Here is a 20,809-nt window from a genome sequence, read left to right as displayed (position 1 = left end):
AGTACACAGCATATATATAATTAAATATATAACAATTGATGACAAACAACAGGAAAGAAAATTGGAAAAACAAGTGGGGAGATATAGGGACTTTGTTGTTGCCTGTCCTTCGGATTGTTGTGCACGCATGCGGAGCGAAACGACCGGAAAGATAAGAGAAATGATTCCAAATGGCGACTTATGGACGACCGTGGCCGATTTTAGTTTTCTTTTGCGCTGTTATTTTTCAAAACATATCGAAGCAATGAGGCGCCCGTGATCGACGACATTGAAAAAGGGCGTTGGCCGGCAAATAAATGACACGTAACGGATTGCGCAAAAATAAAATGAAGAAAAACAAATATTTGATTTCCCTTTTTTGCAAAAATATCGGCGATAACGAGAGGCGAGACGGAACACTTAGGAGAAATAATTAGTTTCTTTTTTTCGGACATTGCCATCCGCCAATTGAATTATTATTCATATTTTTTTTTTCCTCCAATTAGGATTAATTAATACAGCGTCACGAAACGACAAACGACGAGAGCGATAAGAAATTAATTAGAAAACAAAAAAATCCTCAAAATCACCTTTCTTTTTTTGTTTGGAACTAACAAGGCATTCAACATCGGGAAGTTTAAAAAGAATTCGATGGCTTTCTTTTCTTTTTTTTAAAACAACCGTTCCCCATTTTTTTTTTGTGTACGTGGATATGACCAGTTTGTTTTTCCTAATGCTCACGCAATGATTTCATTTACTTTGCGCTGTTCAAACACATCACCATATCCCGCCATAAACTTTGCCTTTACCACCATGATCCCACTGGTTCGATTGTGCGTTTTTGGTGATATCTTTTAATTGCAATCCGGACACTAGGAAAAAACAAAAAATGTTTCAGCATAAAAAAATAAAAAAAAACCCTACTATTTCTGATTATGAAACGGCCACGTACCTTCAGCGTGAACATCGTGTTCCAGATTAGCAGATTTGATGAGGTCATCAATCACCTGCTTGGCATCGATCCTCGATTCTTTGCTTTGCTCTTCCAATTTTTTGCGCTTGTCTGCGGTGCCTGTGCTGGAAGCGGAAGAGGTTGACGTGTTCGTGTTACTTGCACTCGCCGAAGAAGAAGACGTCGAGCCGACAGATGGTGCTCCAGCGACGCCAATGGAATTGCTAACTATTTTCGGACGTTCCATCGAGCCCGTATCGCTGAATCCCGAACCGTTGCTCGGATTCCTATTTCCAAATGATCAAAAATAAAAATGAAGAATTTCTTATTTCAACACACCGTCTAAACGAAAACAACAACAAAACATCAATTCGAAATTAGCCCGCGATGTGTGACATCATCAAATTTCGTGGTGACGCGCCCTACCCATTCTAGCTCAGAGGCCATTGAACGACCCGGATAAACAAATTAGAGGAAAAAAACAAAAACAAAAACAAATGAGGGTAGTGGGGGGTGGGAGGGGGGTGGCGTCAAGTATACCTGGAATGTCCCAGACTACTTTCATGCGAGAATGGAATAACGATGGCAGCGACGGCGGCAACAGTGGCTGGCGGTACGAGTGAACGGAGCGGAACGTCGGGTGAAGGAAGTTTTAAAGCCGTTAAACCGAGCGGCTGTGGCCGGTTAATAGCCAACGGACTGATGGGCCGCCAATTAGTATGAGGTCTGGGTACTGGGCTTGTATGACTGCAAGATTGGCAACGGATCGTTATTGTTTCCGGTCCACCACCGTCACCGCCGCCAATGCCGGAAGATATGTTACAAGCCAACTCTTCGGCTGACACCAGCGAGACGGGCGGTGCAATAATGGGGAGAGGCTGATGGCCAGGGCCACCGCGCTTTGATAGACGAAGCGCAGAGAGGCGCGGAGACCAGACAGGCCACGAAGGAAATCTACATCCGTCACAACAAGGATCGACAAATGGAAGCAAAAAAGAATCCGAAAAAAAGAACGAAAAACAAAACCAAATAAGAAAAAACTTTCCCCCAGGATTCTTTTTTGTTCAACACAACACAAAGGCGGATAGAACAAAACAAAAGGCGAAAACGAGAGGGTAAAAACAAAAACAAAATCCAAATATTTAAAAGAGAAAGACGGACCTAAAATGGCCCAGCTCGCCTGAACTGGATTGCCGGCTGTGTTGGGATTGACTGGCCAGCGAGCCGTAACCAGAGGCGGAGCCTCCTGAATGACTGGTGCCGGAAGAATTCCTAGAGTGACCCGGAAGCAGTTCGGCCAACACTGCGGATGTCGGTAACGTCGAGCCGACGGTCACCTCATCTCGATGCTGGGCAAGCTGCATGCCCATCAGGCCGCCCATGACATCGGAATATACATCATGTGTGCTACTACCACCACCAGAGATCTCGTCCGGTTCTGGAGTCTCTGCACCGCCACCTATACCTGAGAATGAGAGAAACAAATGTTTGTTTGTTAAAACCACAACGACCTCACAAATAAAACGTAATTCATTTCATACTTGAAGAAGCTAATCTGGATTTATTAGAAGAGGGTCCAGTTAAAGGACCGACTAGTCCGAATCCATCCGAAACAAAGTCGCCAGATGGCACCATGGTCGATCCATTGACTGGCGAATCCACTGGAATGGACACCTGTCGCGGTGTTGGCCTGCACAAAAACAGCCCAACCAAAACGAAATTAAACACTTAACACCTGTGTAGACGTAACAAACAGATGGTTCGATTAAAAAGAAAACAACGGCTTTTTGATGACGCTTCTTTTTTTAGTAAAACGGGGGAGGAAAAAATATCTGTTAGTTTTGTTATTATGAGAAAAGAACATTTAGGGACATCTGCGCACCTAATAATAGCTTATTGGTTGCAGCTAATAATAAGTAAAAGTACTAACACTTTAAAACAGGGATCGCCGGACAAGAGCGTCATTAAGATGGTGACTTTGAGGATAGAATTATCCTGGCGATGCCGCGTATTGTAGCCTTCTAGGAGACATCGCCTTAATGTCGAACCGGATCCGGCAAATTCAGCCAAATTCAAGTCGGCAAACCCCAATTTCTGGTAAGAGCGACCTCCTTTAACTTCCTGTTAAACGAAAGAAACAATAATAAAAAATCGTGGGCATTTCAAAGGAAAGTGTGTAATTAGCGCAAGTGTTTGCTCTAATATTTACTTTGCGGACGGATATCCGTAGAAGGCACGGTTCCAGGACGCCGGTTGATGCATTTGCCGACATTTTGCAAACAAACGGGAATTTGGCTCCCCATCGTACAGTGTGCTGCTGGACTTCCTCTCTAAAATGAAAGGGGAAAGAAAGAGTAAATAAAAACAGTGTTTTTCCACGAACCTTTTGTTAACATCATCAAAAACGTTCTGTATGCCATTTCATTATAAACAAAAGTCTTGGATCGATGTTCCATAACAACAGCCCAACCCTCGCCCAGTTTCTTCTTCATCGTTTCAATTTTATCAGTTCAATTCAGACACTGATGAAGACACTTTAGCCTTCCGATGTCGTTCGGGATTTATTTCTGTTCATTCTCCTGCAAGCAATCGTTAGCGAGTCTTTTCAAACAGCCGCCAACATGACGTCACCCGTTTCTTTAATTAAACAGCCCACAAGAAAGAAAGGAAAAGTGACGAAAAAGAAAAGTATCGACGCCGACGTCAGTACGAAGCGCCCACTCACGTACAGGGATTTTGCGTTCAATTACACACTTGGCCGCTCCCGCCGCCCATTCCATGTTGCAATGCCCGACCTTGTTTTTCATCATCGCATTCAATGCCTCTGGCCCTCTTCTTTGCAACAACAAACAAGAGACGACGGAGCCATGGAGAAATGGGAAAATCCAGGCAAAAAAGTAAAAATAGATCATTAGGCTTTTTTGTTGTTTATCCTTGACTGAAAGGAAAAGTCACGCTACGATGAGCATGAAGACTTTTTTTTTTGTTTCTCAAAGCATCAAAAGGAATTCGGTCAGTTAGGCGAATCAAATAAATAAAAAACGGACGACGAGGAGCTGTCGTAAAAGAAAGCCCATTTCTGTTTGGTTTATCAGTTACGTCCTTGATCTGAGATGATTTGATTCTGTTCCACTCTCTCGCATCCAAAGAGCAAAGAAAAAAAATTCAAACATTTTCTCCGAGATATGTCGCGCTGGTAATTGCATTAATAAGAGATAAGAGTGAATGAATCCAGATCACGTTTTCTTTCCGGTTCGTAACCGGTTCTATGTGCTGTCAATCCGGTACGGTTTTGTTTGCTTAGTATGTCCAAAAGATACTCTCTCATTTGACACTTTGTACAAAGAGAAAAAAAAAAGTGGTAGGACACGAATGGAGAAAGAAAATCGGATCAACAAGAATCACACCGGTTTTCTTTTTTGTCAACTATTTTCAATCTCTCTTTCTCGGACTTTCTCTCCACGCATCCAGTTATTGTTGCTGAAAGAGACCAGGAAAAAAAAGAACAACAACAAATGCTAAAATATTTGGGAACCGGAAGAAATCATGGAAATGAGGCTGAATAAAATAATGTAGGAGGAAAACATACTTAATATTTGGATTATAAAAATAACCTTCCTTTTACTCCCCCATCCGAAACAAAAGAATTTTTTTTTTGGCTGAACGTGACTGAGAAAAAACCGCAGCTATTCAATTCATCAGAAAACTATGCAATATCACGTGAAAGTTTTTTTTTTCTTGTCCCCTTCTTGTCTGAACGTCCTTGCTGTTAATGTATAAGTTAAGACTTTTTCACGTTTTGGGTACAAGGAATATACTGATTTCTCCTGGTCATGGCCGTTTGAACCTTCTCCTTTAAGTACAATTTTGTTTTCAAAAACTTGCTCGTTTTCCGAATACGGGCAAAAAAAGCCATTACGTATTTCACTAAATTATGTACTAGATAATCAAAACAAGGCCAAGCCATTCCCACCGAGACGGGCAGGAAAGAAAAAAAGGTTATGCCGACAGATGATGAAGCATTCCGACATTTTTGACGAGAACCAGACAAAAAAAAAAGGAAGAATTTTACCAGACATATGGGATATGGCTGATAGTTCGCGAGTTAAACTTGTTAACGTCATTGATTTCCACATCGACAAACCTGGGCTTAACGCTTTCACGGGTTCTCTCGGATATCGCTATCCAATAACGCGATATGCGGCCAGGGGAAGGGACATTTGGCTATTTTCAAACATGCACAGCACGCCAGATGCGTGCCAAAAATTGAAATGATTGGAAGAAAAAAAAAGATGGCTGTACGCAGTGACGAATGGTTGAATTTCACGAGTCTTAGGCCAATGATGTCTGGGTGGCGAAGGGAATTCAATTCTTTCACCACAGAGAGGTCGAATGATTGAAAGGAAATCTGGCGTTTCCCGTTTCCGTTTATAGCATTTGTTTTTTAAAATAATGAATTTTGTCAAAGTACCTGGAGGAGATTTCGCAGAAATTGCCGCCGTCCAGCAGCCGCAACTTGGCGAAGAGAACGGCACTTGGAAAAGTGACGGCGTTTAGCTCTTCTAGAAACAATTCCACTTGAAATTTGTAGCGTTTCTTCTTCAACATGAACGCCATGATATGATATTAAAGTTTTTCTTTAGAGGGAGGGGATTTCTCGTTAAACTGTCCCAAAAAAGTGAGAGAAACACTGTGTGTTGCTAACTGATGTTTGATAATACTGTAATCAACTAGTTTGATGGCATCTCGCAGCTACAGCATCCGTAGGCGACAGCAGACGACAAACAGTGTTGAAACCAAAACCCCAAAGGCTTGTTTCCATTTTGTTTTTCTTCTTTTTAGCAGGATAAAATAAATTTAGTCAGTTTTTCTTTCTCAGCCACTGAAAAGACGTAGGATGTTGAGAGAATTTTGGCTTCGTCTTGAAGGTGGGAAAATACGACAGCTGCAAATACACAGCCAACTAACCAAAAAGGAACTAACAACGTTTTTAGGGTTGTGAAATGAAGGGGGAAAAAAGACGCCAACGATCGGTCACTATGGCGTGCAATGTTAAATACAGAATACTGGGATCAACAACATCACACACACGACACGTAATCGCCAGTTCTTTTCTTTCCTTTTTCTACTTTTGCTACGACCGATCGAAAGACCAAAGCTTCGTCACTGCTCGTTTCGTTAAACACGACTGTTTGCTGGCAAAACTTTCAGCCTTTCTGTCTACCTTCACAACTCCCCAGCTTATCCTAACTGTTTCTCTGTTCTTTCTGCGAGACAACAATGCTATCATTCGTAGCCATCTAACGGTCGTTTATAAAAGCTCTTAGCTCTCTCATAACATTTATGCCAGAAGCGCTTGCGGTTTTCGAAGGCGCAGTCTTTTTTGTTTTCATCTATCTTTTAATTTATTTTTTCAAGTACACGTGCAACCTACAAGGTATTGCGCCTCAAAAGGCATCGGGAAAGACAAGGCACTGACGCCATTCGGCCTTAACAACTTGATGATGGCGGAAGAATGAAAGAGAAATAGAAAAGCGCCAAAATCCTTGGGATTTTGCAACAAATAAAAAAAAAGGCGCATCGAAACATCGTGAAAAATTGCTGAATTATTGCGAAACAACGTGGCGTATTTATCTGTTTTTCTCATGACGTAAGCCGACCCTCCCGCGTGTATAGCACACGATAAGAATAAACGATGTTAATCAGTTGATTGCCCTTGATAGGACAATGGGGGCATAGCAACCCGACCTTTTGAAAACCAAAAAAGGTAAGTGCGTAACACATTTTGTTGTATCAGAAATGAGGGTCCTTGCAGCGTCATTAACAAAAACATCAATAAAAATAAAAGCCAGATAAAAATCTGATCCGAATTAATGGATTTTCTGGATTCAGAATCACTGCTTAGACACTGAGCTTTTTTTAATGGAGAATTTCCGGAAAAAAGCAGAAAATAGACGCCATTTTTTCAAAGACCTGGATCAATACAACCTTATTAACGTACTACACTTTAAGAAACAATATTGATTAAAATTTGCAGTTAAAAAATTGCAGTCATTGGGTACGTCATCAAATAACCAATATATTGGCAAAACATTAAAGAAAATCTAATAATTTGGTTTTCACCAAGCGGAATGCCGTGATGTAAGAAAAGCAGACGACGCTAGCGGTGAAGGGCGTTGCTAAGGCCAAGAGTTCTGGGATGGGGAAACGGCGAACAGAGCCAGGGGGATGGGAAAGTATGGCGAGTCTCGCGATGGAAGGAGAGGCATTTAACCACGACCCGGGACTTTTTTGACCTTTTCACTGGTAAATCTTCATTTCTTCAACTCTTCGAGCATCTTGTTCGATCGCCTAACTTTTCCTCTCTATTTTGAGATGAAATTTGTGGTGTAAAAATCTTATTTTCGTTGTGAAATTTGTAAAAGAAAAGTGCCACTCTGCTGCGTCGTGTGTCTGTGTATGTGGCTCGGGCCCAAGGCAACAAAGACATTTTGTCGACGGTTTCTTTTTTTTAAACCATCTCCTCCCTTGGAATCCGTAAAACACGTATTCTTATTTTCCAGTTCTAATCCCTTAAAATACCTTGGTTTATTAGTTTAATTAGAAAAAATGTTTATTGTCGCTTTTTGATGAAATGTGACGGTGTCGTTGTGTAATTGAGGGACTCCCGAGGCTTCTTTTGCACGGGATAGACCCTGAACCCCCTCTTCGGTTCTTTTTGTAAAAACCGGTCCGATCTGGTTATTAGGAGTCTCTGACTTCACTAACTGTTTTTTTTTTGGACATAAGTTTATTTCGTGAATTTCTTACTATTCCCGTTTTCACAATTCTTCACTTAGTTGCTCGTTGTTTGGCCAGCTTAACTAATCTCGTTCTTCTTTTTTCTAGGGGCATTATGGGAAGCATGTGAGTTGGGACCGGGCGGGAGGCCCAGCTGCTGCTTAAACCCTCTCCGCCCCAGCACAGGAGCTGCTGCAAATATCAACATTTTTACCTTTTTTTTCTTTTTTTCCCTATACCATTTTTTCCCCTTTTTCTTCTTAAGTTTCATCCCTCTGACTTTGATTCCTGTTCCCGTTTTTTTTTTTAAAGTGTCCTTTCCATATTGAGACAACACAAGTGACAATAGAACCGTCATCAACTTTTCAATCGTGTTACAAAAAAAAAAAAAGAAAAACCAAAGACAGCGCGGCCAAACATTAAAGAATGCCCATTCAAGCTCCTCAGTGGACTGAATTCCTTTCTTGTCCCATCTGCCGACACGAATTTGACCGCATCCAGCGTCAACCCATCAGCCTCGCATGCGGGCACACTCTCTGCAAGGTATTTTTGTTAGTTATGTGTTTATGCAATTATATATTTAACCTGAACACTGTTCTAGACATGCCTTGCAAAGCTGCATCGTCGACAATGTCCATTTGACCAAAGCAGTGTCAGTATCGAAGCTGAAGACTTGCCCGTCAATACAGCCCTGTTACAACTGATCTCGCCTTCTAGTGTCCACCACAACAGCGATCACCATGAAGATAATCACGAAGAAGATCAGCCTATGGAAGAAGAATTACAGTCAACGACGACTTTGTTATCTTCCCTGGACAAGGAACAATGGCAGTTGTACCGTTCCAGTCGACGCTGCGTCGAGGAGCTTGCTCTCTTCCTGAAAATTAGCGGAGGCGTGCCTCTCCTCTCGCGTCCCATGCAACGCAAATTGGTGACTTTGGTCACTTGCCAACTCGCCGAATCGGAAGGACGGGCCAGGGCCGTCCGGGCAGCTCGCTCTTTAGGTGAACGAACTGTCACCGAGCTCATACTTCAACACCAGAATCCGCAACAACTCTCTGCCAACCTTTGGGCAGCTGTCCGGGCTCGCGGTTGTCAGTTTCTCGGTCCGGCTATGCAAGAGGAGGTGCTGCGACTTGTTCTGCTCGCCTTGGAAGACGGATCGGCCTTATCACGTAAAGTTCTCGTCATGTTTGTTGTTCAGCGACTGGAACCCCATTTTCCACAAGCTTCCAAGACGAGCATTGGCCACGTCGTCCAGCTTCTCTATCGTGCCTCATGTTTCAAAGGTAAACCTTCAAATGAAACCTTGGTTCAATGTTTAAAGAATTCTTTTATTTATTTTCAGTATCCAAAAGAGAAGGCGATTCTTCATTGATGCAACTGAAAGATGAATTTAGGACTTATGACGCCCTACGACGCGAACACGACGCCCAGATTGTGCAAATAGCTACCGAGGCCGGTCTGAGGATCGCCCCCGACCAGTGGTCGTCGTTGTTGTACGGCGATTCGGCCCACAAATCGCACATGCAGAGTATCATCGACAAACTACAAACACCACAATCGTTCGGTCAATCGGTGCAAGAGCTTGTCATCGCTCTGCAACGAACGGGCGATCCGCACAATCTGTCCAATTTGCGACCTAGTCTGGAACTACTTGCTGCCCTCGACCCCAGTCCGGATGCCGCTCTCCCTAGCTGGTCAGAATGCGATGGAGCCTTAGAAGCGGCTCGAATGGCCGTCCGAGGTCTCATTGATTTTGTTTCGTCACACGGAGGAGGAAGTAGATCCAATGGTCGACAATCGGAGCAAGCTGCCCACGGATCACATGGCATCAAGTACAAGACGAGCTTGTGTCGCGATTTACTTCGCGGCGGCTGCCCTCGCGGAGCCAACTGTACATTTGCCCACTCGGAGGAGGAGCTGGACAGGTACAGGTCACGACACCGGAAGAATTCTGGCAAACTCAGGAATGGAACAGGCGAAGGAAGTCTCGGTTCTCAGGAGAATCTGGTAGTTGGCGTCGACGCAGCCGGAATCGCCATGATTACCGAGACGGACCCAACCAGTTTTTATTATAACCCAGCTCCAGCGGACGGCACAGCCATGTTGAGCCGACGTCCCAATTACAGCGGCCCGCCTTACACTGCCACTCACGCTCCTTACCGTTCACGCGGACAGTACGGAGCCAGTGCCTATCCAACTCCGCCCCCTCCGACTTATGGCGCTGGACCGCATCTCTACGGAGCGCCTTCTCTTCCGCCGCAACCTGAATACGGAATGCAGGCCCCTATGGCCGACTATCCCAGTCGACCCATCGAAACAGCTCGCTTGATTCCATCGCTGGCCAGCCAAAGTTTGGTCGTCTTGCAGAGTCGTAAGCAAGAAATTTTAGACCAACTGGAAAAGATTGGCACTACCAACAGTCAGAATAGTTCCATTTGGAATGGACGACCTGCAGCAGCAGCAGCAGCAGCCTCGGCTCAAGGCGCCACTGGTTATAATAGGGCAGAAGGATTGTTTGATGATGATTTCATCCCATTTGGCGCACCCATTTGTAGCAAATACGGCCCAATATCGCGTCTTTCAAGGATCATCCCACGACCGTCCAACCCGATCCAGGCGGCGTCCTCCTTTGGCCATTCGCTCACGTCAACACCCATGAAGCGAACCCCACTGATTTCCACCGGTCGTGACTTGGATGATTGGAATGAGGGACAAGACGAAGAAGACGGTGATGGCCAGGAGTCTAAAGGCGACTCGGTGCCACCCGCGGTGGAACCCGTGCCCGATTTCCTTGCGGAATCTGAGCGGATGAAATACGAACTGGAATTAATCAAGCAACAGATTGACGAACTCAAGATGGCGACACGCGAAGCTTCGATCGGATGCATGACAGAAGGCCGCCAACGATTATCACGGGAGCTTCACTTGATCGAAGAGAACATCCGCGAGAAGGAACGCCAGTTGAGATTGACGCAAAGGAAACGTCGCAACGTGACGACGCCAGTCCACGGCAAAGCAACACTCGACTGGGATGTTAAATTCTTTAACGGTTTCAGTGACCCTTTGGCAATTACCACCGGTGACGATGAGGATACGGGAATAGCAAACGGTATGAGGGAGCTCGAACTTCGTCTGCAGCATGAATTGGAGGAACAAGAATGACGTTTTGTGCAGTTCACAAACAAAGACATTTAAGTGGTTGTTTTTCAACGAAGTGCTGCGTTTTGCTTGTTTCTTCTTCTCCCAAATTTCACAGACTTGATCCGTGTTGGATCATTTTGACAATTCGTACACTCTTCTGTCACCGAACGTCAATTGTATGTTGTTTTTCCCTCTCTCACCCCCTCCCCCCGCGTCCGAGTAACTACGTCTTGGAAAAGTATACAACAATCCTTACCGAGTTCTGTCTCTTCATATGTGTTACGGTCAATATTTCTCTGCATTATATTAATGCGAATCGTTACGACGGCATTGGCGGACTGTGGCAGAGTTATATAGACACTTCTTTTTTCTCCTTTTTTCGCGAGAACCACTCGGACGTCGCTCTCCTCACAATTGTCTGACCTAACCGATTCACATATTCGTTACTGCATAAAATTAAGTTTTCCACCTTGGCTATTGTATTTTGCTTCCTATGGCTCTATACTATTTTTCATTCGAAGTTTACAATTCGTGTCAAATTTCTACTAGTAAAAAAACGAGTATGGAAAATTGTAGCCTTAAGATTCCAGTATGTCGATTCCCCTTCGCTCGATTGAAGACATCGTGGTGGGCGTTCATTGCAACCTTTAATCTTTCTTCAAATGCATCTGTGGTTTTTCGTCTTTTGCGTGTGTAACAAGACGTGCTTGATAATAAGATTTTCGGAAAATGAAAATACACAAATCAATCGTCATTTTAACACTTTTATTGACCAAAGTAAAGTTTTTCAGCATTCAGTATACAATTCCGCCAAACCTGTAGAAGATAAGTCAACAGTCAGTCAAAGAATACAACGACAATAAAAACTAAAACACTGCAACATCAGAAGGTGATTGGTGGTCTAGTCTGTCGTCATTCAAACAGTCAAGAGTAGCAAATATGGATTCCATCATTTACAGTTTAAAAAAGATCTGAGTGAAAAGCGTTTTACCTTGCATTATAACAATACGAAACTCCCCTGCGACACCGCCTGCAATAAGACGATGAGGTTACATCAACATCCAAAATATACCAAAACAATGGAAGTTTTTCTGTGCCTCAGATCGGCAAATTATTTATATTCTTCCTTTGTTTTCAGATGATTATAATAATCATCATTCAACAACACTGCGTAACGCAAGAAAGACAGGCAAATATTTACTCTTAGAAGATGAACCCCCACTCCAAAGTCGCCGAACCTAACAAGAAAGACATCGTTAGAGATAGTGAAGCAGCTTTATAAGTCAAGCCCTAGCAAGAATGAAATCAGAACGCAAATATCTTCCTAATATTCAGATGACCTATGCAGATTATAATCATTTTGCTTTTAATTCATAAAAATTCAGGCGTATGTTTACCTCAAAATTCAAAAAATCGAATGAAACACTGCCGCGGTGAGACCTACAAAAACAACAAGAATTTAGAGAATGCAAGAAACACTGTTGTATAAACTGAACAGTATTGTTCAGTTAGAGCTAATACATGCTTCCTCCACAGAATGTCAGGGAAAATTATTTTGGATCATCAGAAAAAGAAATAGTTGTAGCAAAAATACCCACCCACCTCATTTTTTAATGAACTTCCCCTGAACGAAGACCCTGGGCTCATCAACCCCTTCCTTCTTGTTGATGGTTCTCCTATTTACATAATGACATGTGAAAACCTCAAATCCAGCCTCAGTCACCAACTGCTTTAAATACTCCACAGAGAAAAAGTATGATCTGAAAAAAGTAAATACATATAGTCTATGTAAGACATGAATCAAGAGATAAATTACCTGGTACCATCCTGCCTGACGTAGAAGTTATCACTTATTTTATTCCCTCTCCCAAATCGAAGCTGAGCCATATCATAAAGGCCATAGTCTCGAAATATTAGGGCACCACCAGGATGAAGGACTGAAGCAACTGAGCAAAGTGCCTGGAGGAATTTGTCTGGATGTATGGCTGATAAGACAAAGATGAGGCTGACTACATCAACCATCTCAGGAACAAAATCCCTTAAACTAGAAAGCAGAAGATATTTAGTATGGAGGCAAACTAACAAAGAAAATCATTATCCATAATTTATCAGATAGGGGCGAAAGACTAAATGCCAATTTTCTGCATAGTCATTAAGATAGGATTTTATCATCATAATAGCTAAAGGAGACCAAAATAGAAAAAACAAATGCATTACCTGTCTTTGGTTATATCACTAACGAAGACATTCATCCGTTCTGCGTTGAACCTCGAGTCACGCCTGACAAAATCCACAGCTCGCGGTGAAAAATCGCATCCGTAGACGAAAAGGTCTTCATTTTCCTCCAATAATGGAAATAGGAAATTCCCAACTCCACAACCTACTTCCAATAAAATTTTCTTTCCCTCGCCACCAGTTCCAAGCAATTGTTCGAACTCCCGAGTCGTCCAATGTCTGTCTCGGAAAAATCTTGTATCATTCCGCTTGTAGAACAGATCCCAATTTCTCTTGGCTTCAGCTTCCAATTTCATACTCTTAAATTCAGAAACTAAAGTCTGGTCCTGTTTCTTCAGCTTATTTTCTTCATCTTCTGACAAAACACGCTGGGAACTTGAGGCAATGTTCTCCATGACGGATGCACACGTGAAACATTCCTCATTTTGCAGAACTGCACATCTAAGTTAAACATATCCATAAAAATCTAATCCATCATCGTGCACACAATATCAAAAATGTTTAAAACACAAGCTAGAGATATTTAAATGAGATATTAACTTACCAGCTTGTGCCATTTCGTGAACTTCTCTATTCAAATAGAAATTTCAAATTGAATTATCAGCACGTTTAGCCGGGCCTTTTATCCTTTTCAGCCTTCTATTGAAAAGGACGCTGATACCTTAGCGCACCCAGGGGAACTAGTGCACTGTTGCCAGGCCTTCGATTTTTGTTTTTATTTCTCGGAAATTGTATTTCCATTTCGACAATTATAATTTAAAACTCCGTATTTAATCATAATTAGGAAAAAAACATAGCATATATCACAGCATATAGTGTTTATGTGCAAGACAGAAGAGGCAAAGAACAGAACAATTAGTTAGCTGCATTGCCATTAAATTAATTACTTTATTCAGAACAATTTGTCATGGTTCCAAAAACTGTGCTTGGCAAATCGAAGTATTGATCCCCCAAAGTCCGTGCTTTTCGCCCAACTCTGAATCTATTTGAATTGATTAATTGAATTTTACTGGCTTTGAATCATAATGAACAGAATCAGTTTTAGGGCAAAATTTTCAAAATCCTGAAAATTATTTTGGCTTTTTCAAGCTTTTTCATGAAAATCACTTGTCGTCCAGCGTATATCGCCGTCAGTCATAGCCAAGCACTTCCGCTACAAAATTTTAACGCTGGTGAAGGTTCTTCCACCCACGGTGTTGAAACAAAGGTTCGCGCTACGTTTTTCCTCAAAAGGAAAAAGGACAACTACTGATGAAAAACAGCCAATCAGTGACAGTGTTACTTTTGTAGTTCGACCAATCATAGTCGTCCAGCCGAATATCAGAATTTACTTATTGGTTACTGTTTGAGTACATTTCACCACTTCACCACGGAACGGCATCCTTGTTAGGCCATTCTGCGTCCGAAGACCTTCTTAATTCCTGATTTACCCCATTTTTTCAACTTAACAATCAAAATGGTAAGTAAAATAAATTGAAAGATTTAAGAAATTAGTTTGTATAGTAATAGTTTTATCGGGGACAAGGTATTTTCACTAGTAGATTTCATTTGTACAATAATTTTCTTATCAACACTATTACCATTTGAATATTTAAGTAAATTTTTCGTCTCGGATTAATTGGAAAATTTACGTTACTAAGAAGTGTCACAAAGTTGTGATGTCACTGGGCGCGTCAGTTGCGTTCGTACCTTTTCCGTACATAGTTGCCAAAGGCATTCTGACAGCCGCAGCCATATTGGGCGTGCACTCCTTTTAATAACCGGTCGAATTGTGCTACTACTTCTAAATAAATTATTGTTTCTAGCGTGAATGTATCTCTATCCACGTTGGTCAAGCTGGTGTTCAAATTGGTAATGCTTGCTGGGGTGAGTTACGAAAAATTCTTACTGTTGCAAAAACATTATTAATTATTGTTTCTATATTTCAGAATTGTACTGTCTGGAGCATGGGTAATACATTTGTCTTATAATTCGCCGCTCCCGCCCATGTGCCTAATTTGTATGGTATCTTTAATTTCGATTCGAATATCGTGTTTTGCAGAATTCAGCCTGATGGTCAGATGCCTTCTGACAAGACTATTGGAGGGGGAGATGACTCATTCAACACCTTTTTCTCTGAAACTGGTATTACTTGAGCATGAAGATTTGTGTGGAATATTGTTCCACAATCCTTTTTTTTAGGTTCTGGCAAGCATGTTCCCCGTGCTGTCTTTGTCGACTTGGAACCCACCGTCGTCGATGAGGTCCGTACTGGCACTTACCGCTCTCTGTTTCACCCTGAGCAATTGATCACCGGAAAGGAAGACGCCGCCAACAACTACGCTCGAGGTCACTACACCATTGGCAAGGAAATCGTCGATCTTGTGTTGGATCGCGTCCGCAAGCTCTCTGACCAATGCACTGGCCTTCAGGGATTCCTCATCTTCCACTCCTTTGGTGGTGGTACTGGCTCAGGTTTCACTTCCTTGTTGATGGAACGCCTTTCGGTCGACTATGGCAAGAAGTCGAAGCTGGAATTCGCCATCTACCCTGCTCCCCAGGTCTCTACTGCCGTCGTCGAACCCTACAACTCCATCTTGACCACCCATACCACTCTCGAACATTCCGATTGCGCCTTTATGGTTGATAACGAAGCTATTTATGACATCTGCCGTCGCAACTTGGATATCGAGCGCCCAAGCTACACCAATTTGAATCGCTTGATTGGACAGATTGTCTCTTCCATCACGGCCTCTCTTCGCTTCGATGGTGCACTTAACGTCGACTTGACAGAATTCCAGACCAACTTGGTCCCCTACCCTCGTATCCATTTCCCGTTGGTGACTTACGCACCCGTCATCTCTGCCGAGAAGGCTTACCACGAACAATTGACCGTCGGCGAGATTACCAGCGCATGCTTCGAGCCGGCCAACCAGATGGTCAAATGCGACCCTCGTCATGGAAAGTACATGGCTTGCTGCATGTTGTACCGTGGTGACGTCGTCCCTAAGGATGTTAATGCCGCAATTGCTACCATCAAGACCAAGCGTACCATCCAATTCGTCGACTGGTGTCCCACTGGCTTCAAGGTAATGGTTGGAAAATGTTAGTTAAGGAGTGGTTGAACTAAGAACAAAACCTTAACCATTTTTAGGTTGGCATCAACTACCAGCCCCCGACCGTTGTCCCAGGAGGTGATTTGGCTAAGGTTTCCCGTGCTGTCTGCATGTTGTCCAACACCACTGCCATTGCTGAGGCTTGGGCTCGTCTCGATCATAAGTTTGACTTGATGTACGCCAAGCGCGCTTTCGTCCACTGGTACGTCGGTGAGGGTATGGAGGAAGGTGAATTCTCCGAGGCCCGTGAAGATCTTGCAGCCCTCGAGAAGGATTACGAGGAGGTCGGCATGGACTCGGTTGAAGGTAGTTAAGGTTTTTATCGTTTATAGAAGTGCCATATTAATGTTTCCAAATTCTAGGCGAAGGCGAAGGCAATGACGAATATTAAAGGTAACGCTCCAGGTTTTCCTGCACACCGAAATTTTCACGCTTCTTCAGATCTATCTCGCGAGCTTTTACTAGGAAAGCAGAGCATGCTACAAGCGTTCAATACAAGAATTTGCAAACCAACTGCATTTGTTTTTCATTTACAATAAAATATTCATTTCGTAAAAAGCATGCTGAGGGTCCCTTTAATCTGAACCAAACGTACAACACTACTCGCGTCGTATACGTGAGTAAATGGTTCTTCAATCGTGATCCCGGACATATGAAATACGACTACACAAGTATTCGGTCAACTGCGGTAGCTTTATAACGTTTATCTTTGTTTCTTGAATTTCTTCGTTTGTTCCTTAAGTTCTTATACCTCATAAAGTGAAGACATGAGAAACAAAAAATCTAGTATAGTCAGAAGGAAAAATATTTCTTGGAAAATGAACAGATATTAAAGAGAAAGGAAAGTGATAAACACTGTTCATACTGATATCTGCCTCTTAATCCCCGTATTTTAGGCTGAGATAACAGATTAAAAATTGTTTCAACGTTCAACAACCACCGTCGCGGCAATGACATTTTTTTCCATCCAAAAATCCAATTGTAAAGAACATTCACTCATGTATTACCCCTCCAAATAAACCTCACAAGAACAGACGGAAATTTGTTTCATCTCATTCACGCAAAATGAAAATAACAAAATAAAAAAAGGGATAAGTTAATTGTTTTATCCTATAAACAGACTCGAGAATTGCGAAGCAGGACGCGTCGTAACTTCGCACGCATTGGAAAAACGATTCGAGCTTTCAGTAGAGTGTTTTGTAGCAATTATTTAATTTTGTGAATTAGTTTATAACTCATCCTTAGTGGAGTCATCTGCTTCCTCGTCTTTGGAAGATTGTGAGCCACCAGCACCTTGATAAAGTTTAGCAATGATGGGTTGGACAATATCTTCCGCATCTTTCTTTTGTCTCTTGAAGTCTTCAGCCTCAGCCTCGGCATTGTTCTCCAACCACTTGATCTTCTCATCAATGGTGCTTTCGATTTTCTCCTTCTCGGCATCAGACAATTTGCCACCAAGCTTCTCCTTGTCGCCGAGCTGATTTTTCAGGGAATAGACGTAGGACTCGAGTTCGTTACGGGCTTCAACGCGCTCCTTAAGCTTCTTGTCTTCATCGGCGAACTTCTCTGCATCGTGGATCATGCGTTCGATATCTTCGGGAGTCAGACGGTTCTGATCGTTGGTAATAGTGATCTTCTCCTTGTTTCCAGTACCCTTGTCTTCAGCAGACACTTGCAAAATACCGTTGGCGTCAATTTCGAAGGTAACTTCGATCTGAGGAACTCCACGAGGAGCAGGGGGGATGTTGTTCAAGTCGAATTTGCCTGTAAAACAAACAAGTGAGTCATTGTAAGCATTTTAAATGTCAAAAACAAACATACCAAGAAGATGGTTGTCCTTAGTCATGGGGCGCTCGCCTTCGAAGACCTGGATTGTGACGGTGTGCTGGTTGTCGGCAGCTGTAGAGAAGATCTGAGATTTCTTGGTGGGAATGACAGTGTTACGAGAGATCAGCTTGGTCATGACTCCACCGACAGTTTCAATGCCAAGAGTCAAAGGGTTGACATCGAGAAGAACGATCTCGCCAGTATCTTGTTCGCCGCTCAAGACTCCGGCTTGGACGGCAGCGCCATAAGCGACGGCCTCATCAGGGTTGATGCCTCGGCTGGGTTCCTTGCCATTGAAGAACTCTTTGACAAGCTGTTGAACCTTGGGGATACGAGTGGATCCACCGACCAAGACAATCTCATCAATGTCGGTCTTCTTCATGTCAGCATCTTCCAAAACTTTCTGGACGGGTTTCATGGTAGAGCGGAAGAGATCCATGTTCAATTCCTCGAACTTGGCACGGGTAAGAGTCTCAGAGAAATCATCACCCTCGAAGAAGCTTTCGATTTCAATTCTGACCTAAAAAGGAAAGGAATTCGAATAAGCCCCAATTGGTTTTTTAACCTTAAAACATGCCGATATACTTGGTGAGCCGAGGAAAGAGCACGCTTAGCCTTTTCAACCTCACGACGAAGCTTCTGGACAGCGCGGTTGTCTTTGCGGATGTCTTTGCCCTTCTTCTTTTTGTACAATTTGATGAAATGCTCCATAACTCTTTGATCAAAATCTTCGCCTCCCAAATGGGTATCACCATTTGTTGCAATGACTTCGAAGACACCATTGTCGATGGTCAATAAGGATACATCGAAGGTACCGCCGCCCAAATCGAAAACCAAGATGTTCTTTTCTCCGTCCTTCTTGTCAAGACCGTATGCAATGGCGGCAGCAGTTGGTTCGTTGATGATGCGCATCACGTTGAGCCCTAGAAAAAAAAAACAGTTACAAATCTGGGACTGACGTGCAAAATATTTCTTCCATATTCTTACCGGCAATGACTCCAGCATCCTTGGTGGCCTGACGCTGAGCATCATTGAAGTAGGCGGGGACGGTAACGACAGCGTGAGTGACTTTCTTTCCAAGGTAGGCTTCAGCAACTTCCTTCATCTTGCCCAAAACCATGGCTGAGATTTCTTCAGGGGCAAAAACTTTGGTTCCCTGAGAGGTCTCAACTTGGATGTATGGCTTGGCATTCTTCTCAATCACCTGTTTTTACCAACAAGTTTATGATATAAATCCAACAATAAACCTTAGAATTATAGATTACCTTGAAAGGGAGCAGCTTGATATCATGCTGAACAGTGTGGTCAGTCCAGTCACGACCAATGAGACGCTTGGCATCAAAAACAGTGTTCTCAGGGTTGGTGGTAAGCTGATTCTTGGCAGCATCACCAATTAGACGTTCATTGTCAGCAGTGAAAGCAACATAAGAGGGGGTAATACGGTTGCCTTGGTCATTGGGGATGATTTCAACACGGCCATTTTTGAATACTCCCACACTGCAATCGGAAGTGTAAAGCAACTGCTGTACAAAATAAGAATAAACTAACAAAACTTACCAAGAATAGGTAGTTCCCAAATCAATTCCAATTACAGTTCCAACATCCTTGTTCTTCTCTTTCTCTTCCTTGGCCACAGCTAGTGCTACAAGAGCTAATGTGAGCAACAAAAACTGCCCTCTGAATCTCATTTTCTGTTTTTGAAACTGCAGTATTGAAGAATTAACCCTGTTTTGGACGAAAAAAAACTACATTAGCATCAAACATGTCCAGGTGAATGAACCCTCGTGACAGAACGTGAACCGGCAAGGCATGTGCACGTATAAAATCTCTTTGAATACAATGCAAAAACAAACCGAACTAGTTGATATTAACAGAAAAACGAATGGGAACAAAACTTACTCAAATAATAAGACGATTATAGATGAGAAAGACTATCGAAATTCGCAAGAACAGTGTGTATTATTCGTTTTGCCGGTCTTGAAGTTGACGTAGTAATGACGTGAATACTTCCTCGGTCGGAATATATGTTCTAAGGGAGAAAACTTGCTCGTGGCCGCTAGGGGGCTTCGCTTTCGTGGTAAACTGTGATTGGTCCACGACATTATGACAAGCAGGCCATCTAGCCAATTGCGGTACGATTCCAGAAGAAAAGAGAAGACAATTTTTTCTCTCAAATCTAACACTGCCACGACAGCTGCCCATGAATGCTCCTTGTTTTTACTGTTAACTGATGCAATAACAACTTTACCTAATTCTGCTTTATTATAGATGATTCCCGAAGCATTGAATTGCACTTACGATTGCTATACCAAATTTTTTTTGCGTGCTTTGTGACGTGGCACTATCTCATTGGACAGCTATGAGCGTTGTATCGTAAAGAAATTAATAAACTATTACGTTCATCTTTCTCATAGTAAAACAGGCTTTATACAACATCTCGGTAATAGAAGATAAGGGGAAGAGAAAAGATCAGAGCGGAAATTATCTAAATCGATGTTTCATTCCTCTGCAGGCTACAGCAGCTTTAAAAGTATACACGTGGGACCTTTCTTTTTTGCTTTTTTTTCCAACATGTTTGATATGCTTAGAGAAAAACAGAGCTTTGACTGAGCATAGTAATTCTGCCAGTTGCTTCATACTGCGCCTGCGATTGGGAAATAGCCCATGTTGCATAAAACATTTGCTTCGTTTCGTTACTAGCTCCTTCATTTATAGGATGCAAGTTTTCAACGTGGATCAACAGCATTTTATAGTCTGATTTGCCACACTGCCCGTTTTCCAATAATGAGAACTA

The 20,809-nt window shown here is 42.7% G+C and overlaps 5 protein-coding genes across 8 annotated transcripts; 2 read left to right on the top strand and 3 right to left on the bottom strand.

Moving 5' to 3' along the window:
• Positions 1-685: 685 nt before the first annotated feature.
• LOC130692606 (uncharacterized) lies at positions 686-6,226 on the bottom strand. 2 transcript variants are annotated; one of them, XM_059497535.1, is made up of 8 exons: positions 5,403-6,226; positions 3,141-3,261; positions 2,862-3,052; positions 2,473-2,621; positions 2,093-2,390; positions 1,472-1,885; positions 932-1,218; positions 686-851 (listed from the first exon to the last, which is right to left on the bottom strand). In XM_059497535.1, exons 1-8 carry the CDS (start codon positions 5,546-5,548, stop codon positions 757-759), a joined length of 1,701 nt encoding a protein of 566 aa, XP_059353518.1. In that variant the 5' UTR covers positions 5,549-6,226; the 3' UTR covers positions 686-756. The 2 variants fall into 2 exon arrangements, with proteins under 2 accessions (XP_059353518.1, XP_057371737.1); XM_057515754.2 differs by having other exon boundaries at positions 2,093-2,396; positions 5,403-6,221.
• An 857-nt stretch (positions 6,227-7,083) lies between these two features.
• LOC130692578 (roquin-1-like) lies at positions 7,084-11,612 on the top strand. Of its 2 annotated transcripts, none has more exons than XM_057515714.2 (4): positions 7,084-7,237; positions 7,820-8,254; positions 8,313-9,000; positions 9,060-11,612. In XM_057515714.2, the coding sequence occupies exons 2-4, from the start codon at positions 8,138-8,140 to the stop codon at positions 10,877-10,879; spliced, it is 2,625 nt and encodes an 874-aa protein (XP_057371697.1). In that variant the 5' UTR covers positions 7,084-7,237; positions 7,820-8,137; the 3' UTR covers positions 10,880-11,612. The 2 variants fall into 2 exon arrangements, with proteins under 2 accessions (XP_057371697.1, XP_057371698.1); XM_057515715.2 differs by lacking the exon at positions 7,084-7,237 and adding an exon at positions 7,274-7,477.
• LOC130692600 (tRNA N(3)-methylcytidine methyltransferase METTL6-like) lies at positions 11,609-13,744 on the bottom strand. 2 transcript variants are annotated; one of them, XR_009001468.2, is made up of 7 exons: positions 13,076-13,552; positions 12,675-12,902; positions 12,461-12,618; positions 12,256-12,298; positions 12,060-12,096; positions 11,850-11,888; positions 11,609-11,674 (listed from the first exon to the last, which is right to left on the bottom strand). XR_009001468.2 is itself a non-coding variant. In XM_057515747.1 (6 exons), the coding sequence occupies exons 2-4, from the start codon at positions 13,486-13,488 to the stop codon at positions 12,462-12,464; spliced, it is 798 nt and encodes a 265-aa protein (XP_057371730.1). In that variant the 5' UTR covers positions 13,489-13,534; positions 13,638-13,744; the 3' UTR covers positions 11,609-12,096; positions 12,256-12,298; position 12,461. The 2 variants fall into 2 exon arrangements, 1 of the variants encoding a protein (XP_057371730.1); XM_057515747.1 differs by adding an exon at positions 13,638-13,744 and having other exon boundaries at positions 11,609-12,096; positions 13,076-13,534.
• Positions 13,745-14,449: 705 nt separating this feature from the next.
• On the top strand, positions 14,450-16,701 carry LOC130692588 (tubulin alpha-1 chain-like). The gene is made up of 7 exons (XM_057515733.2): positions 14,450-14,552; positions 14,899-14,959; positions 15,022-15,043; positions 15,135-15,217; positions 15,275-16,161; positions 16,227-16,494; positions 16,551-16,701. Exons 1-7 carry the CDS (start codon positions 14,550-14,552, stop codon positions 16,577-16,579), a joined length of 1,353 nt encoding a protein of 450 aa, XP_057371716.1. The 5' UTR covers positions 14,450-14,549; the 3' UTR covers positions 16,580-16,701.
• Positions 16,702-17,171: 470 nt separating this feature from the next.
• LOC130692584 (endoplasmic reticulum chaperone BiP) lies at positions 17,172-20,022 on the bottom strand. The gene is made up of 7 exons (XM_057515726.2): positions 19,915-20,022; positions 19,573-19,740; positions 19,281-19,512; positions 19,003-19,219; positions 18,601-18,938; positions 18,010-18,535; positions 17,172-17,952 (listed from the first exon to the last, which is right to left on the bottom strand). Exons 2-7 carry the CDS (start codon positions 19,701-19,703, stop codon positions 17,417-17,419), a joined length of 1,980 nt encoding a protein of 659 aa, XP_057371709.1. The 5' UTR covers positions 19,704-19,740; positions 19,915-20,022; the 3' UTR covers positions 17,172-17,416.
• Positions 20,023-20,809: the final 787 nt, after the last annotated feature.

The sequence above is a fragment of the Daphnia carinata genome, chromosome 1, assembly GCF_022539665.2.
Source record: "Daphnia carinata strain CSIRO-1 chromosome 1, CSIRO_AGI_Dcar_HiC_V3, whole genome shotgun sequence".
NCBI lineage: Eukaryota > Metazoa > Arthropoda > Branchiopoda > Diplostraca > Daphniidae > Daphnia > Daphnia carinata.
This window is presented reverse-complemented; position numbering and strand designations above follow the sequence as displayed.

Excerpts from the sequence above, each read along its gene's own strand:
- LOC130692606 (XM_057515754.2), bottom strand. The coding sequence starts at position 5,548 with ATGGCGTTCATGTTGAAGAAGAAACGCTACAAATTTCAAGTGGAATTG. Across the intron at positions 2,622-2,861 it reads GGCGATCCCTGTTTTAAAGT|GCCAACACCGCGACAGGTGT; the intron begins GTTAGTACTTTT and ends GTTTTTGTGCAG. Across the intron at positions 852-931 it reads ACACGATGTTCACGCTGAAG|TGTCCGGATTGCAATTAAAA; the intron begins GTACGTGGCCGT and ends GTTTTTTCCTAG.
- LOC130692578 (XM_057515714.2), top strand. The coding sequence starts at position 8,138 with ATGCCCATTCAAGCTCCTCAGTGGACTGAATTCCTTTCTTGTCCCATC. Across the intron at positions 8,255-8,312 it reads GCGGGCACACTCTCTGCAAG|ACATGCCTTGCAAAGCTGCA; the intron begins GTATTTTTGTTA and ends ACACTGTTCTAG. Across the intron at positions 9,001-9,059 it reads TCGTGCCTCATGTTTCAAAG|TATCCAAAAGAGAAGGCGAT; the intron begins GTAAACCTTCAA and ends ATTTATTTTCAG.
- LOC130692600 (XM_057515747.1), bottom strand. The coding sequence starts at position 13,488 with ATGGAGAACATTGCCTCAAGTTCCCAGCGTGTTTTGTCAGAAGATGAA. Across the intron at positions 12,903-13,075 it reads AGTGATATAACCAAAGACAG|TTTAAGGGATTTTGTTCCTG; the intron begins GTAATGCATTTG and ends TCTGCTTTCTAG. Across the intron at positions 12,619-12,674 it reads GTCAGGCAGGATGGTACCAG|ATCATACTTTTTCTCTGTGG; the intron begins GTAATTTATCTC and ends TACTTTTTTCAG.
- LOC130692588 (XM_057515733.2), top strand. Across the intron at positions 14,960-15,021 it reads AATTGGTAATGCTTGCTGGG|AATTGTACTGTCTGGAGCAT; the intron begins GTGAGTTACGAA and ends TCTATATTTCAG. Across the intron at positions 16,162-16,226 it reads GGTGTCCCACTGGCTTCAAG|GTTGGCATCAACTACCAGCC; the intron begins GTAATGGTTGGA and ends AACCATTTTTAG.
- LOC130692584 (XM_057515726.2), bottom strand. The coding sequence starts at position 19,703 with ATGAGATTCAGAGGGCAGTTTTTGTTGCTCACATTAGCTCTTGTAGCA. Across the intron at positions 18,536-18,600 it reads CTCTTTCCTCGGCTCACCAA|GTCAGAATTGAAATCGAAAG; the intron begins GTATATCGGCAT and ends TTTCCTTTTTAG. Across the intron at positions 17,953-18,009 it reads TAAGGACAACCATCTTCTTG|GCAAATTCGACTTGAACAAC; the intron begins GTATGTTTGTTT and ends TTTGTTTTACAG.